General features: G+C 43.1%; 1 protein-coding gene across 4 annotated transcripts in view; it reads left to right on the top strand.

Annotated features, from left to right (window-relative positions):
* Positions 1–16,104, top strand: part of col16a1 (collagen, type XVI, alpha 1) — a 66,591-nt gene extending 50,487 nt beyond the window's left edge. For all 4 annotated transcript variants that reach the window (XM_066717229.1, XM_066717228.1, XM_066717231.1 and 1 more), the window contains 24 exons: positions 286–330; positions 1,867–1,911; positions 4,973–5,026; positions 5,364–5,417; positions 5,636–5,689; positions 5,848–5,892; positions 6,387–6,440; positions 6,812–6,847; positions 7,189–7,251; positions 7,643–7,714; positions 8,252–8,305; positions 8,678–8,722; positions 8,990–9,034; positions 9,245–9,298; positions 9,640–9,693; positions 10,016–10,066; positions 10,435–10,524; positions 10,668–10,703; positions 10,954–10,998; positions 11,203–11,394; positions 11,775–11,838; positions 12,097–12,273; positions 12,605–12,682; positions 13,126–16,104. In XM_066717229.1, the coding sequence (XP_066573326.1) occupies positions 286–330; positions 1,867–1,911; positions 4,973–5,026; positions 5,364–5,417; positions 5,636–5,689; positions 5,848–5,892; positions 6,387–6,440; positions 6,812–6,847; positions 7,189–7,251; positions 7,643–7,714; positions 8,252–8,305; positions 8,678–8,722; positions 8,990–9,034; positions 9,245–9,298; positions 9,640–9,693; positions 10,016–10,066; positions 10,435–10,524; positions 10,668–10,703; positions 10,954–10,998; positions 11,203–11,394; positions 11,775–11,838; positions 12,097–12,273; positions 12,605–12,682; positions 13,126–13,322 (1,704 nt within the window). In that variant the 3' untranslated portion in view covers positions 13,323–16,104. The remainder of the gene's footprint in view (positions 1–285; positions 331–1,866; positions 1,912–4,972; positions 5,027–5,363; positions 5,418–5,635; positions 5,690–5,847; positions 5,893–6,386; positions 6,441–6,811; positions 6,848–7,188; positions 7,252–7,642; positions 7,715–8,251; positions 8,306–8,677; positions 8,723–8,989; positions 9,035–9,244; positions 9,299–9,639; positions 9,694–10,015; positions 10,067–10,434; positions 10,525–10,667; positions 10,704–10,953; positions 10,999–11,202; positions 11,395–11,774; positions 11,839–12,096; positions 12,274–12,604; positions 12,683–13,125) is intronic.
* The last annotated feature ends 209 nt before the right edge of the window (positions 16,105–16,313 follow it).

Here is a 16,313-nt window from a genome sequence, read left to right as displayed (position 1 = left end):
TTACAATTGTTATAATGTAGCCTCCTTTGCCAGGCTTTGCCACCTGTTTACATTCATTCTTTTATTTATTTTTAACAGAACTATTGTTGTATCCTGTCAGGGATTTTTTCTGTGTGCTACAGCACATTGTAACACATTCCATGTAACTGTTACTGATATGTACTGCCCCCAAAAAACCTCTGTAACCTTCAGCACCTACATATACCCCCTGTCTGTTAGACTTCCTCAAATGGCATCCCTATCAGCCCCAAATAACACAGAGCGTGTTCTTGATCTCTCCCACAGGGTCCCCCAGGTCAGAGAGGGTTTGCAGGTCCCCCAGGACCACTTGTAAGTACATGTTTTATTTGGTTGTTTTTAAAGTATTAATTGACTCTTACATGTCAGCTGAATGACAGCTGCAGTACCTTTGTTCAAACACTGGTTGATGTACCCTTCATTGACTCCTGATTTTAATCCCACCACCAGCTGACATTATCTCCAGGTGTCATCATCGTGGAATAATAATTTGACTTGACAAAATCACTGCAGCGGTGTTTTACCACTTTAATTATTTTAGTTTTAATTAGTTTGTATCATTTTATTTGTTATTCCTAAACAGATGACTTGCTCATTAAACCATGTTCAGTTTCACTCTTAACTGTCAAGCTTGAGGGGAAAAAAGCAAAAGTATCTAATGTAAGTGCTTTAGCTCAGTGCCCTCTATGTTAGGTCATAGTGCCCTCTAGTGACAACTGATGTAGTTTCATTGTTTTCGTTCTTTGTTTATAGATAGTTGCTAAAATATTTTGCCGTTGTAGATTGAGAGCTTGCACACAAATATTCATGAAAGTCCCAAGTAACACAAGTAACAAACGCAGATAATCTAAAATCAACACATTCAGCATACTGTTTAACTTAAGAAAATAATAAGATGCCTGACATGCATACAGCAGTGGAGGAGATGGGGCCACACAGACTGGAGCAGCCAAGGCCCCATCCCTTTGTTCCAGTGCAGAGCGTGTGAAATCCAGGGAGAGGTCCCCAATTCTGTAGCCCATTCCCAAATTACTCACGTGATGTAATAAGTGTAGAAGACTAGTCTTAGGTGCCATCAAAACAGATGAGTTTCAGTGTGAATACCTCTTATTGCTCTCATTTAAGATCTACACTGCCATCTAGTGTCAGTATCTCTTTTTTCTTTGCTGTTGGGCTCTTGCTTCCTCCTTCCTCTCATGCACAGTTACCCTGGACTTGGTGATGGCAGAGCTGCAGGAGAAGGAAGAAGCAAAAGTGGCAGCACACCTAATTGTGTGACTAGTCCTAAGTTTTGCTGACTCGTCCCTGTTGTAATTAACAAGGATTTGCAGTGGGAAGGTCCAGTGCTTACTTTTTAGTTGTGGCTGACATTTGACCTTTTGTTCGTGCTACAACCAAGCAGGACAGTGGAAAGTAGTGGAAAGTCCATTCTTTGGGCCATGTCTGTTGTGGTCCAAACTCCATAGAACAACTGTTTCAACCGAGAGATTAGGGAAGGTCTTGTGTATCTGCCTGGGAGGCACCCTGCACCAGGCACACCAGGATGTACTCAGAAAATGTTTTCTACCATTCTGAGTTCATAGCCCTTGTCCTGTGGTCCTTGGCGGACTAACGCTGTAGCATTTTGTAGAATGAAGGATATTTTGCAATGCCTTACATAACAAAATAAAACAAACAAACAAAAACAGGTGCCCACGGAAACATGTTGTGGTAAAGACTTGAACATGAATATGGCGCTTGGTCTTGCACACGTGGTATGTGCCCTGAGGTGCTGGGTACAGCCCCTGCCTCGCCCCTTTGCCAGCAGGTTGACAGAGTTGCCCTCTCACTCCATGTTTCTCCCCCCAGGGTCCTCCAGGTTTCCCTGGTTCTCCAGGTCCCGCTGGATTACCGGTAAGCTGCCTCCGTTCTTCCACTCTTTTGCTTGCCCTCCTTATCTCTCTCTCTCTCCCATCATCCTCTGTACCAGTTCTTGTCCATCATGGTCTGTGTTTAATGCCAGCTCACTGATTCCCATAAAACAAATGGTTGAATTGTACAAGATGTGTGTATTTGGCAGTGGGGGAGAGGAGGGTAATGCTATCAAAACTGCAGCCTTTCCTTATAAGAAGCTTTCAGCAGCCTAGTTCACCTGAGTACTGACAGACTGAGACTAAGTCTAAAGTATTTAAGGTGCCTTATATCAGGAACAAAACACATGCTTTCCCTTCACACTCAGGTTGGGAAGCAGACCCTCACGGGCAATCAGCCCAGTGCCTGTCACTCAAAATATCTAAGGTTCACAGCAGGTTTTTGATTGCATGTGTCAGAGGGCATGAAACAGGCCAGACGATTTACAGAAGTGGAACCGGAGCATAGTTACCAGCCATGCAATCCCAGCTAGCCAAGGACGAGAGCCCTCAGAGCACTACCAAAGGCCTTTCATATTATAATGTTTTCCTCTGAAAGCAATTATAAAGGCATATTTGTTTGCAAAGGCTTCTTTTTCAGAAGAAAATTCATGTCACTGAGTAAAACAAAGGCTGTGTTCCTGAAGGACAGTCTATGTTTTCACTGCTGTTATGGAACCAGGCTTTCAAAGACTGCAAAACATGTGAAGAAAATCGGCAGTAATTGGATGTGTTTGTAGTTCTGTCTCATAGACCAATCTTTTACTGAAAATAATATGAAATATATATGTGTATGTAAGTTGCATTTGTACTTTAAAGCCAGTTCAGTAAGATTGAAGAGATGTTAGTATTACATTGCAAGTACAGTGTGTATATTTTGTGTACACCACATCTATCAGGCATAAATGCTGTCTGAAGGGGATTGAGTCCTGTAGACAGGCCAGTTTTTAAAACATTCAGTCTGCCGGCAGACTTCTTGAAAATGGCAGATTAAGTTTTTTCAGTTTACCTGGATACCTGTATGTTTTATCTTGTCTTTGTTATTCATTTACTTGTTTTTGGTAGAATTTTCAATAGACAACCAGAAGAGCATTCGAAAACAGACATGTTACATATTAAATTCTCAGAATTTCATCCAACTGACTTGTTCTTGGCCTGGCTGACACTGACACTGACATCTCCTTACAGACATACCAGTGGCACCAGACATACAACAAGCCTCCACTCGCAGCCCCCCACCGACTGTCCTGTTTAACCGAGTCTCCACTGTCCCCCTTTCTGCCTGAGCCCTGTGCTGTGATTAATTGTATCCACTCACTTCTACAGCCCCCAGGCACCCACCTGTCGCACTGTCTGGCTCACCTGTCTATCGTACCGACTCTATCAGCACCTTTTAATCCCGTGTGCTGCTGATGTGTATGTGGGGTTACGCACTTCTCAGTGTGACACACCGAGAGCTCAGAGTTCATATCAAAGGACTGTGAAGGAATGAACAGAGATTGTTTTGTTTTGTATTTTTCCTCTTATGGGATTTACAGTCTTTGAAAGTTTGCTTCACTTTGTTTTCAATATAGGAAATCATTACTGGTTATTAATGTAATTCACTGGTAGAAGTTGCAAGACAACCACATTATTAATATTAATATTATTCAGCTCCTCAAAGCTTACTGGTGTCCTATACTTGGACCCAATAGCAACTTTTGTCTGATTCTCAATGGATTCCTTTTCATAAGGATTCTATCACAGGACTCGCCCAAGTGTTATCCACTCCCTGTGCACATCAAGTCGAGTCAAACACCTCTGAAATCACAATTACCAAGATCAATGTCCCTGTGAATTCTGATTAGATTAATTAAATATAAAGAATGGAAATCTGTTAATTTCTTCTTTTTATTTATTTTAAATACTCATTTTTCCCATCTTCAGACATCTTGAGGTCTCGTTCTAAAACATGAGCAGCCATTGAGTTATGTTAAGTTTCCTCTCAAATCTGAATCGTGATCTTGCTGCTCGTGGAAAGTGCTCTTCTGCAGGTGATTGAGTGTTCTACCCAATTTAATCTGGGCAGTCAGGAAGGAGTCAAAAAGTGCCTGTTTGATATAAACCTCTCAGAAATAATTGAGAATTTCGATACAAGCATTTTGTAATTAGCATTTTAGAAGGGTATGTCAGAAGGGAGAAATTAAATCTGGAAAAATCTGAGTAAGGGAGACTCAATCAAAACATTTTACAGTATTTATTTTTTCATAATAACAACTTATATTTTCTTAGATGGGTGAAAGTGTTTTATTCGTGTTGGCTTTAGCATTTGTGGAGGCTTGTGAAACCTTTACCTTGATCATCGACTGAGGAGAAATGCTCATTTGGCTTCAGTTAAGAAGCAATCAATAGTTATTGTTCTGTTATTTATGTGGAGCAGTTAATTACCCTCAGTGATTTTTGTCCCCTGGATAAAATGTTAATATCACTGGACCATTAACTCAGATTTGTATTATGTTTGACTGCACAAATTCAGCAGAAAAGGATAGAGAGAAAAAGTCAATAATTCCTTTATCTTTTCACCCACCCCCCACCCTGCTAGAAAAGCTAATGAAGTTTTTCATTCTTTTGGCATGTAATATCTGACTTTTACTTAGAGACAGAATATCAGTGATGATTATCCAACAAAATTCTTCAAAACACCTTTATTAATTTATTCTCATACAAAATACCTTCTTTATTACTTTTGCCTGGAAGAGGTAAGAGCATTTACTTTATCTTGATCGCTGTAAGATACCATGCAGTCAGTGCATCACACAGATGCCACAGACACTGAAAAAGAGAATTCATAGTCAAGTTTTGATTGAACGGAAGAACTAAACTATATATATTCTGCTGGGATGGGATCTGTGATGGATTAAGACACAAAACAACAAATATGTCTTCTATTGTTCTCTTCATACAAATCTTGACTGTGCACTCTCAGTCAGTGTCAGGGAAAGCAGGGCGTCTGTAACCCTTGAGGTGCACTTGAGCCTCTTTACTTTAGCTGAACTGGAGGGTGAATCTTTGTCTCTCTTCCAAAGGGGCAGCAGGGGGAGCGAGGCCTGCCTGGATCTGATGGGGCCAAAGGAGAGCAGGTGAGTGAGCCTGTAGTAGTGGATCGGTCCCACTGAGAATACACACCTGCCAATCATTTTCAGCCTGTTTTTTCATCCAAGGCCAGGGTCCGCTGAGGTTTCCCCTGGGTACTGTCTGAACCCGGCTGAATGAGATGATTTGATATGAAACCAGAACATACTCTGTGACTGAATTCTACACCTTTAGCAGTGTGAAGTTTCTTATTTCATCCTGTTTTTCTTTTTTACAAACTGCAAAACAAAAAATGAGAAAAATAAAAATAATTCCTATTATGGAAAGCAATGAAGGATTTCCCCCTAATTCCCTAATGTATTAAAGTAATGCTCTCTTTTTTAGGGACCACCTGGGAACCCAGGGTACCCAGGATCGATGGGACCTCCTGGCCTACATGTAAGCTGGAAAAATCACTCGTCTCTTCCAGGGGTTGTTTCCCTGGGAAAATGTGATTTATTTCCTCATTGATTGATCAATCGATTGGTTATTCAGCATCTGTTTAGGCGAATTATGAATTAGGACGTGTTCAGTTTCATTTGTTTGTATTTATCGTACCTGATATGCTCATAGTCTGTCTCTGTCTGTTCATCCCTACCCTACAACACTCACAACAGGGTCTGAAGGGAGAGCGCGGGCAGCCAGGCACTGTGGGACAGAAAGGCGAATCGGTAAGGACCTTAATTACCAGCTAGAGGAATTGCACCGAAACCCATTAATACATGACTGCGTCTGTCGTAACTTGTCACGAAATGTGATGTTTCTGCAGTGCTGTAAAGTGTGGCAACGGATTCCACAGACCCGTGTTTAAATTACTGTGCTGTTTCAGGGCCCACCAGGATCACCAGGGTACCAGGGGCAGCCAGGACCAGCGGTGAGTAGAAACCCATTAACTTTATCAGCCCAGGCCTAGGGTTACAGTTTTCACACACAAATGGTGCTCACAGTCTATGCATTTTCAAAAATGCATAAATACATAAATAAAAAACTGAAAATAGTCAAGATACAGTGCTAAAAATATTTAATATAAATGTGTGCAAGTTCCAAACAAGTGCTCTAGCATGTATGTGCAGCAGTTTCTGAAAGCGGAAGAGCTGTGCCAGCTGCACTCTACAGAAGCTGGATTACGGTGACAGAAATGTCACGGTGCCGGAGGTAAAGCCTAAGAATGGTCTTAGAATGCCCTATGCACATAATTAAAGGTGCAAAATCTCTCTTTAATGAACAACTTTGTTGCAGAGCTCAGCCCATCACACAGCTGCACGGACACTGGCGATTGACGGTTGAATGGGATTCCTTATTGAATGTAAAAAGTAGCTGCGCTGTCATGAAACACTGACTGAAAAGCATTTCTTTGTCACTTCACAGGGGCCCAAGGGTGACCATGGACCCTCCGGGAGCCCAGGCCTGAAGGGCGATCAGGTAAGAGCGTTGATAGCAGCTTGTATTTAAAATGTCTTCTAGTTCACGTAGAAGAGAGAAATGTGAAGTAAGATCTTTTCATTAGGTAATATTAGGAATGGAAATGCATATTTCACCCTTAACTCAGGACTCTGGTTATTGTTATTATTATTATTATTATTATTATTATTATTATTATTATTATTATTATTATTATTATTATTTATTTCTTAGCAGACGCCCTTATCCAGGGCGACTTACAATATATAAGCGCAATACAAAGTGCAAAAATACAGTACAGTTCAAGGCATAAAACATTATAAATTCCAATTTACTAATATGTTACTAATATGGCGATCATTTTTATAATGTGTATTTCTTGTGTGTTTTAGGGTTTCCAAGGACAACCTGGATTTCCAGGCCAGTCGGTAAGTCGGTAACTCACTGAGTTCAGCCCTGTGGTTTCCCCACCTTCCACATATCACTACTATAAGTAGGGAATGCATTTCGAAATGCACTGCGCTTCTTAGAAACTGGCCCATCCATTAAATAAATGACCTGCCAACCTACTTAACAAGGTCGGTCTGCATGCAGTTGTGCTACAAGAGATGTGAGACAGAAAGACAGGAGCAGGAGGCACGGAGAGGAGCAGGAGATTCCTGTTGTGATTTTTTCTATACGTTTTAGTTAGCCTTGAGTATAGATGTAGCTTATTATGGGTGACTCTGCCCTCCGAGAGTGCTGTGCTGATGCCCGTGTGTGTCCGCAGGGCCCCCCCGGCTTCCCTGGAAAGGCAGGCTCTCCCGGATCTCCTGGACCCTCAGGAGAGAAGGTGGGTTTCCGTGAAAACAAGACTCCCTGAATGACTCCCGCTGCCAAAAAAATGTATTAAATGACTAGTGCATTGTTTTCCACAGCTATCCATTAACTTGTGCCTTGACGTTATTGTGTGCAGGTATTTCCTATGTTCCTCTTTAATATACAAATTCAACATCATCTTATATTATGAATTGTCAACTGCAACTACTCCATCCATCCATTTTTGAAACCGCTTATCCTGGCAAGGGTCGCTGAGAAGCCGGAGCCAATCCCGGCAGGCATAGGGCGCAAGGCAGGAATATACCCAGGACGGGACGCCAGTCACTGCAACTACTCTTCTTACTGTATTTGAATGTTTTCTGAAGCCCCAATCATTGTGACTGACTGACTCTGTCAACCCTCAGGGCAGCGAAGGACAAAGGGGCCCCCAGGGACCTTCAGGCCCCCCCGGCCCAGCTGGTCCCCCCGGCATGCAAGTGAGTGAGGATATCCTGTGAACGGCATGATGGGAAGACTGTCCATCATGGCATGTGACAGAGATGTTCTCTTGCTGTGTGACATTATTTCAGGAAGAGCTTTGTAAAGCATAGACAAATATAACTATAACCCATGTTGGTGTCAGGAATGTATGATGTTTTGCAATAATTTTCTTGCATCTTGAATAAGAGAAATGCAGGGATTTGGAGCAGCAGATTTATTTATTCTCCCACATTTACTTGAAGGTAATCGTGAATGTTTAAAGTTATGACTCTAGGAGACAGCCTAGGTAGGAATATTAGTCAGAGGTTGTTGTTTTTTTGGACACTGAAAAAGTGGAGAAAAATGTTGCACTGGACAACAAAGCTTTGGAGACATATTCTTGTTTGGTGCTCTTGTGTGAAGGGCAGGTTTACGTTACCTGTAACTGAGGAAGACACGTGCATGGGTCAGAGGATGGTTCTGTTGTCATTCTTTCAAAAATGTTTTTTCTGAATGAAAACGTGTCCGTCACTCCTCTCTCTCCATCTCCTCAGGGTCCTCCTGGGATTGAGGGCATGGACGGGAAGGACGGTAAACCAGGACCCAGAGTAAGGGCCTCCCCCATATTATATTCCATCCTCATGGGTTCTAGAGCGCTGGGTCACTGCTGTTTTGTCATGCCTTCAAAGGGTCCGAGGGTTCCTTCGGTGTTCCACTACCCCATAGAGAGAACGTCTTCATCATCAGATCTATGGAGCACAGCTTCAGAACTTCACAGCTTCATTGCATCATCACGGACAGACCATTACACCACAAAGCCATGGAACACACCTCTTGGAATGACCTCTCTAAACCTGCCTCTAAAGCTGCTACCCCTGTGGGCGACACAAAGCACTAGTCTCAGCTGGCGTTGTGTCACCGTGATAACCTTTTTAAATATTATTATTATTGTTAATCGTGACTTGTTTTCTCTTTTCCAGGGGGAGCCTGGTCCGATTGGTCCCGCTGGTCCACGAGGCATGCCAGTACGTAGGCTGAACACCCTCATATTGCTAATAAAAATAATATATCTGCAGTTGTGTGTCTTAAGTGAGCATTACTGACATTCACATTCACGTGTGAAGTTAAATGGATGACCCTTAATAATCAGGTTGAACTTTTATACAATAGTAGTAATGTGCCTTTTCTCAAAAAAATACATACATTTAACAGATATAGAGAGAGATGCATATATCAATACATACAATTATTTGAAAGCTTTTTCACAAAGATGTTTTTGTTTTGCCATCCAGGGATTCAAGGGCAAAACAGGACACACTGGATTCCCAGGACAAAAAGTAAGATGATGTTGTAGTCTGCTTTAGGGACCAGCGATAGCAATATTTCTTGTAACCTACATGTAACTGCTGCCCAACCAGCGTCCAGTGTTGCTGTTACTGTCGCATTGTGTGTATGTTAGCTGCTTACAGTGCCATCAGGTGCTCAGAGAAGTTCAACAAGTGAATGTAATGACTGGAACAAATTATCACTCCCCCTCTCTCTCTCAGGGCGATGCTGGGCCTCAGGGACCACCTGGAGCTGCTGGGAGGCCTGGCGTTGAGGTGAGCTTCACTGTAGTGCTGCCAATAACCACCTTTAATAACAAAGTAGGGCTGATACTACATCTTCTTAGATCATTAAGCCCCCAACACCCGGAATTCAACCGCACAGCATGTGATTCTTGTATAGTGAAAACTGAATTCTAACACCCTCACAGACCTCTACAAATAAAAATAAAATAACCTGCTGACACTATGACCTCACCACACAATGACCTACTTGCAGTGTCTCTCTGAGATTTTCAGAACAGTGTGGTTCACACAGTTTAGTATTTTGTAATTTGTTGTACATTTCTGCTGTACTTGTGTATGTTTTGACACTGCTAACCGGCTTGTGTTTTCAGGGTGACCACGGGAACCCTGGACCTCAAGGGCCAGCTGGACCACCTGGGCACTTAGTGAGTAGCTGTCCATTTCTGTTCATCTCTCCATCTCTCTGTCTGTCATGGGAGGAAGACTGAGGTCAAAGTCTTGAAGTCATGGTTTCTTATGCCTCTGTCCTCATGCCTAGTACAGCTCTCAGTGCTGTTGATAACTGGCCTTCCTGACTGGTTACTGGAGAGGAGCAGTAGGAGTCTGACAATTGGGAAAACTGGGAGAAAATACTTTATTAGTGATGTGTGCACTGCAGTATTTTTAAGGCAGCAGTCTGTCCTGTGATCCTGATCTTTTGAGGATCAGTATTATAACACCTTGTCTGTTTCTCTGTTTCTTCTATAGGGACCAGCTGGGCCAATGGGCCCTCCAGGACCAGCAGGGTCCCCAGGACTGGTGAGTGACCCTGTTCTGTGATTTTTCTCTACTGTGGTTCACCACCTTACTCTGTAACTGTAACCCCACCCCCATTTCTCTCAGTCCATTAACCTCAGGTCACACAATTAAAAGTAAAAACCTATCCTATCCTAGTAGTACTGAAGTTTGAGATTGATTGTTTACATTGTCATAATCATTAAAACTGTGACTGTAGATATGAATTGTTATATACAGTCATCCCAAGTAACTAGTTGGCCATTCCAGCCAGTCCTCTCAGGTCAGTCCTGTCCATGTCATGCAGAATCGCTCACCCTTTCCCTCCGGCGGGGGAGCTGTGTGGTGGGCCCTGTGTGGCTCTGACTGTGGCCTTCTGTCTCTCTGCACAGGGGATAAAGGGAGAGAAAGGCCAGAATGGAGAGAGGGGCCTCCCAGGAATGGGGGGACAGCCAGGTGCCCCTGGACACCCAGGACTGGCTGTGAGTACATGTGCTATTAGTAGTAATTATTTTATTCATGCTTTTATTTGTTTATTTCAGATCATGTATTTATTAATGTAAAATGGTTAATTTACACCCTGCCATTTCATTTCTGATGTTTCTCACTGGTTTTATTTGTACAGGGAGAGCCCGGCAACGACGGCACACCAGGGAAAGATGTGAGTACAGTGTTAGTTCATGGGCGCTAGCAAACCATGAGGATCAGCTGGTTGTATGGGAATGACCACAACACTGGACAGATTTCCTGTGAACCCCCGAAATACAAACCCTGGAAAAGCCTCTGGAAAACAGGGGATGGGCGTATCTATGAATGTTGCATCTTAACAGCAGGGAAATTAAAATCTGTGTGTTGTCATTGCAGCAGACCAAAGCTGGTTTCTAAACTTAGTGACTTGTTTGTCCCTGTAGGGTAGTCCAGGACAGTCTGGGGAGAATGGAATGCATGGACAGAAGGTAAGTGTCCTTACCTTGAATAGAGACATCTGCAGAATGAGTAAATATCTGTCTGTTCCCTCTATGATGGGGTTACTAGAGGCAGTTCAGCTCAACCAGTGCCAACCCCTGCCAGTGAATGTGTGCAGCGAGTATTGTGTACTGTGCAGTGAGTATTATGTACTTTGCAATGGTTGAAGTGTGTGTGGTGTGGCTGTGCCATAGGGAGAACCAGGCACTCCCGGACTGAAAGGAGCCCCCGGCGAGCGCGGCCGCCCTGGGTTACCAGGCGGCTCTTTGAAAAGCGACTCCGGGATGGGAATGATGGGTCCAGTGGGGCCACGAGGAGAGAGGGGCGCTCCAGGAACTCCAGGTCCTTCTGGGACCCCAGGCATCCCTGGATCACCGGGGCCAGCGGTAAGGCTGACATCACAGGGGCGAACACCCTGACAGGGAGGTAGTGACGTAGTGGGCACAGTGCATCAGAACTGTCTGTCTCCTGTCCTCAGGGTCCTCTGTCCTGCAGGCCCTGTCTTCCTGACTCTCATATTTTTTTTATCAAACAATGCCTGATGATCCATGCAAACCTTGTGGTGTAATCAGGTTCAGGATTTGGAAAAACGTAGGAATGTTCTTGAATGATTAGTGTTATATGGGTTTACTTATTTATTATTATTATTATTATTATTATTATTATTATTATTATTATTATTATTTGTTTGGTGTGCCTTACTTGCATTTGCAAACCCTACAGGATCAACAGCAAACTTCAGGACGTGTCTATTTCTTTCTTTCAGGGAATTGTGAACTACGAAGAAATCAAGGGTTTAATTAGGCAGCAAGTCATGAAAATCTTTGATGGTAAATACACAACCTAATAAGTAACCCTGGAGCTGTTTCTGTCTGTATCTGTATCCCTAATTCAATATAATCAGAACCTCTGTCCGTGCTAACATCTTGTCCTAAACAATCCTATATAATCCGGTGCCCTAACAGTAACCAGAGCCCTGACACTAGGGAGCTAATGCCAATATTTGCAACTACACACAATCTGCATTCCCTCTTTCCTGTCAGCCAGTCAATGCCCCAATGCCCTCTCACCCTTCTGTGTCCTGGCAGAGCGCATGGCCTACTACATGTCCCGAGTGCAGCTGCCTGTGGAGATGGTGGCAGCTCCTGGCCGTCCTGGCCCCCCAGGGAAGGACGGTATCCCTGGCAGGCAGGGGTCTGCAGGGATGCCAGGGATGCCAGGTCAGATCGGGAGAGAGGGGCGGCAGGGCCCCATGGGACCCCCCGGTGAGTAAAATGGAAGATGCAATCACAGCCATTACAAACACAAAGGAAGAGTCTGCGATAGTCTGTCATGATCTGGTCTTCTGACATGATGTCAATGCATGGCATTTCTCTGAAATAAATGAATAAATGGATATATGAATACATGGATAAATAAAGATAGTTCTGTACATAAATTCTTAATTAACTTTGGCGTATTCACAGGTTATTAGTAGACTGGCCTCTAATTACTAATTGCCAATTGAACATCATTAGCGCATTTCTTATCTGTTGATGCTTCATAAATGTCTGATGGTGAAGTTCATATCTTACCTGCTGTATTGTCTCCCCACAGGTGCACCTGGCAGTAAGGGAGAAAAGGGAGATAAAGGAATAGGAGTGATGGGAGACATTGGACCCCCAGGAGCCCCAGGTAAGAGCCCTGAACTTTTGCAGCCTATTGTTTTGGTTATTTTTGGCACATTTAGGTGTTCAGTGTCCCCTGATCACCACTCTTCTGCACTCTCCATCTCTCTCTCTCTCTCTCTCTCTCTCTCTCTCTCTGTCGCATTCTCCCCCATCATCCACTCACTCCCCGCCTTCTCCACCTCTTAATTTCCCTCCCTCCATCTCCTTCTTTTCACTCTGATTTCCCTTTTTGGCCTTGCTTTCTTCCTCCTTACCTATTCCACCTCTGCTTCCTCGCACTCTGGTCCTCACTTCCAATACTTCTCTCCACCCCTCTTCTCGTAACCCTTGCTCTTGCTCTCAACCTGGTTCCCTCTATCCAACCCCTCTCCTTTCCTCTCCTTGTCCCAATCCCACTCCTCCCTCTCCCCCTCTCTCTTCTCTCCACCCTCACGCTGCCTCTCCCAGGTCCCCATGGTCAACCAGGCTATGGCAAGGTGGGTGCCCCAGGTCCAGTGGGTCAGCAAGGGATCCCGGGAGTGCCAGGCCCTGCCGGGAACCCAGGGCAGCCTGGGAAAGAGGGCCGCTGCAACCCCTCTGACTGCCTCAGCATGATGCCCATGGAGCAATACCCCTCCAAGAGCATGAAGGGGCCGATGCACTAGGAGAGATGTTGGGAGAGCGAGAGAGAGAGAGAATGCACAAAGAGAACATCATATTTTTATTTTATTTTTTTTACCTTTTTTTTTGTCTTTTTTTTTCTTCTTTTTATACCACGGACACCAAAAATTAAACGATACGTGCAATGCAGAAAATCAGTAATTATTCAGTTCCTGGACACAAAACCCTGTCCCTTTCCCTTCCTGCTGGATCGGTGAGCTGGTTTGCAGACAAATCAAGTTACCAAGTGTTGTGACATCAGCAGTCTGGCTGTGGAGAGGGCCGGCCCGTCTCGCTGCCCTGTGGCACAGGGCAGTGCAGGGCACAGACCAGCCCGAACACTCAGAGTGACATACAGAGGAGATGGCGAATTAGCCCTTAAAAACATTTTTTTTAAAGTGTATATTTTTTTTATCAAGCATTTTTTTAAGGCTACTTCTTTGGAATACTTCTCTAGCCCTCGTCGATTTTTGCTTTCTACTTGTACAGTCGTCTAAATTTCTTTTGCAAGCAGGAGCTAAATCTGTATATTGTAGGAAATTCATGTTTCAGTAATTCTGAGGTAATCTCCTGTGCTAGTGTGCACTTTATGTGCCCTGTTTTATACATGTACAAGTGAACACACTCACACACGCACACACACGCACATATTTGTCAAATAACGAAGCAGACACCATGTATTGATGATGCATGCGTGTATGAAAGACCAGTCCCTGTCATGAGGACACACATCAGTTGACATTTACAGCTGTGTCACACTGTAAAAACAGAGTGAGCTGTGGATCTACACACCATCACATTTTTCTATTATTTGTACCAACAATGTCTTTGATACTTGTAGCATTCCAACATGTACCTCCTACCTTGTTTAAACCACTATGCAAAATAGTAGCAGTAGGAGTTCTGTGTGAAAGACCTGGACTTACGCAGGGACCCAGAGAGAAGTGTCAGATCTCGATGGGGTTCAGAGATGCACACCAAAAGCAAGCAGCTCAGTCATTCTTCCTTGCAGAGGGAGGGGTGAGATGAGGACATGGCTGCCACGTCCCAGTCCCTGCAGTCTGTTATATATAGTCTCTAAAAACTTTAAAAAGACACATTGTTTTAGTAAAGTGAGTGGGACCTGCGGTGTACATATTTATATTCATATTCCTGAGTATTTTACAAGGTGTTTAACAGCCAGCAGCCTTTTCCTATCCCCCTCATTGCTCATTCTCCATTCTCACCAGCCCTGGGTTCCCAGCCTTTCAGAAAGAAACACATATTTGATAAGCAATTCATTTTTAAAGCTTGTCTTTCAAAATTATTTTTAGGATTTTTTGTTCAATTCCTAGAACTGTCGTTTATTGATTGTACAGTCACAGAGTAATGGGTTATCTTTGTCAGACATGATCTTGCAGGGGGAGTCTTTGTGTTGTCTGTATCTATGAGCCAAACTGCTAGACCATTGCTCTTAATACAGCCTATAGCCCCTGTCTTCTCATTGTATTAGTTTTAAAGTAGAGATTTTTTATGCCTTTCTGAAATGTCACATCTTTGTTGTAACAGCGCTTGTTTGCAAGTAACACACTTGAATTGTACTGTATTCACTACCTGCGACCTGCAAGATCTCCTGACCTCTGCAATTGCATTCCATGTGTGTGTCAAGGCCGGTGTAAAAGCCATCAATCAACAAGGATATTTTTACTTTTATTTTTTTATTATGGAAACTGAAACAAAACCAAGCAAAACGAATATGCAACAAAAAAGCTAATAAATATTTTGAGCAAAGTTGAGTGAAATCAAGGCTCTTAATTCTCTTGGCGTCTGCGCTGCAATGTATTTAAAAATAATGGTGACGGTTGAACAAACCGAAGGTGCAAATCTCTGTTTTTGTCCGTGTGCCATACCAGCCAGCACAACCCACAAATCCTGATATGATGAGGGGAAAGCACTGTGGGCCAGATTGAGGTTTTGCAAACTACCCAAGCTATGGAGTTGACTGTGTAGTCAATTTCTATGTAATATATATTTGTTATTTTTAAATCAACAATTTATTTAGCCCTCAGTGATATACATGTGTGCGCACGCGAGCGTGTGTGTGTTTGTGCATGTGTATAAATATGTATAGCTGCTGGCAGCAGGAACCCGAAGACTGCTTTGGGCTCCTCCGAGGGAAGTTGGCGAGTTCTGTCTGAAACAGTTGCACTCTTGGGGTGAAGGGGGTTGAAAGAGTCCAGCCACAGTAAAATCAAGGCACTTTGACATAGCAATACTGCAGCTGTGACAAAACACCAAGCACAGGACTGAGCCGGCAGAAACATCACAGCGATATTACCAGTATGAACGGAAAAGCTGGACGATCAACTTTGTACACCAACTGGATCTAATGATAACTGCACCACTGTCTGATGGGCTCACTCACACATTGAGCTTAGCAATTGAACTTACTTGATACAGATGTGATTGCAGGTTAATTTTGTAAGATTGCACCTGGTGTCTGTTAAATACATTATAGTAAACCACATATATTGTTGCTGCAGTGCAGAAGTGAGCCTGAATATTTTCTCTAAGGGCATCTTTATTGGGTTTTGCTGTCATTGTTTAGGTTTTACATTGTCATTTATAAGCTATGTGGTTTCATTTCAAGTGGTTTACTATATTATATTATTTTGTTTATTTTTTATATGTATTCTGCCAATCTTCCAAATCTGTATATCTGAATTTGGGATCCAAATGTCTGTAAAGTTTCCCTGGCAATTAACAACAGGAGATGTATTTAAATAAATCTTAAATATTTTAATCATATTTAGTTTCTTCTCGGCCATCTTTGTATTTCAGAACATCCTGGGATTTTCCTCCAAATTTGCGGTTGTTTGATAAAGATCTGAGAATTGAAAACTCAGACCTCTAGCCTGCTAAAGCTACATCATAGGTTTTTCAGATTTTTTTTTTCCCTCAACTGTTCATTAGCAAACTATTTCCATATCCACCTACAACCCCACCTCATAAGTCTA

The sequence above is a fragment of the Amia ocellicauda genome, chromosome 11 (assembly GCF_036373705.1).
Source record: "Amia ocellicauda isolate fAmiCal2 chromosome 11, fAmiCal2.hap1, whole genome shotgun sequence".
Lineage (NCBI taxonomy): Eukaryota > Metazoa > Chordata > Actinopteri > Amiiformes > Amiidae > Amia > Amia ocellicauda.
Note: the sequence above shows the minus strand (reverse complement) of the source record. Positions and strands in the feature narration are given on the sequence as shown.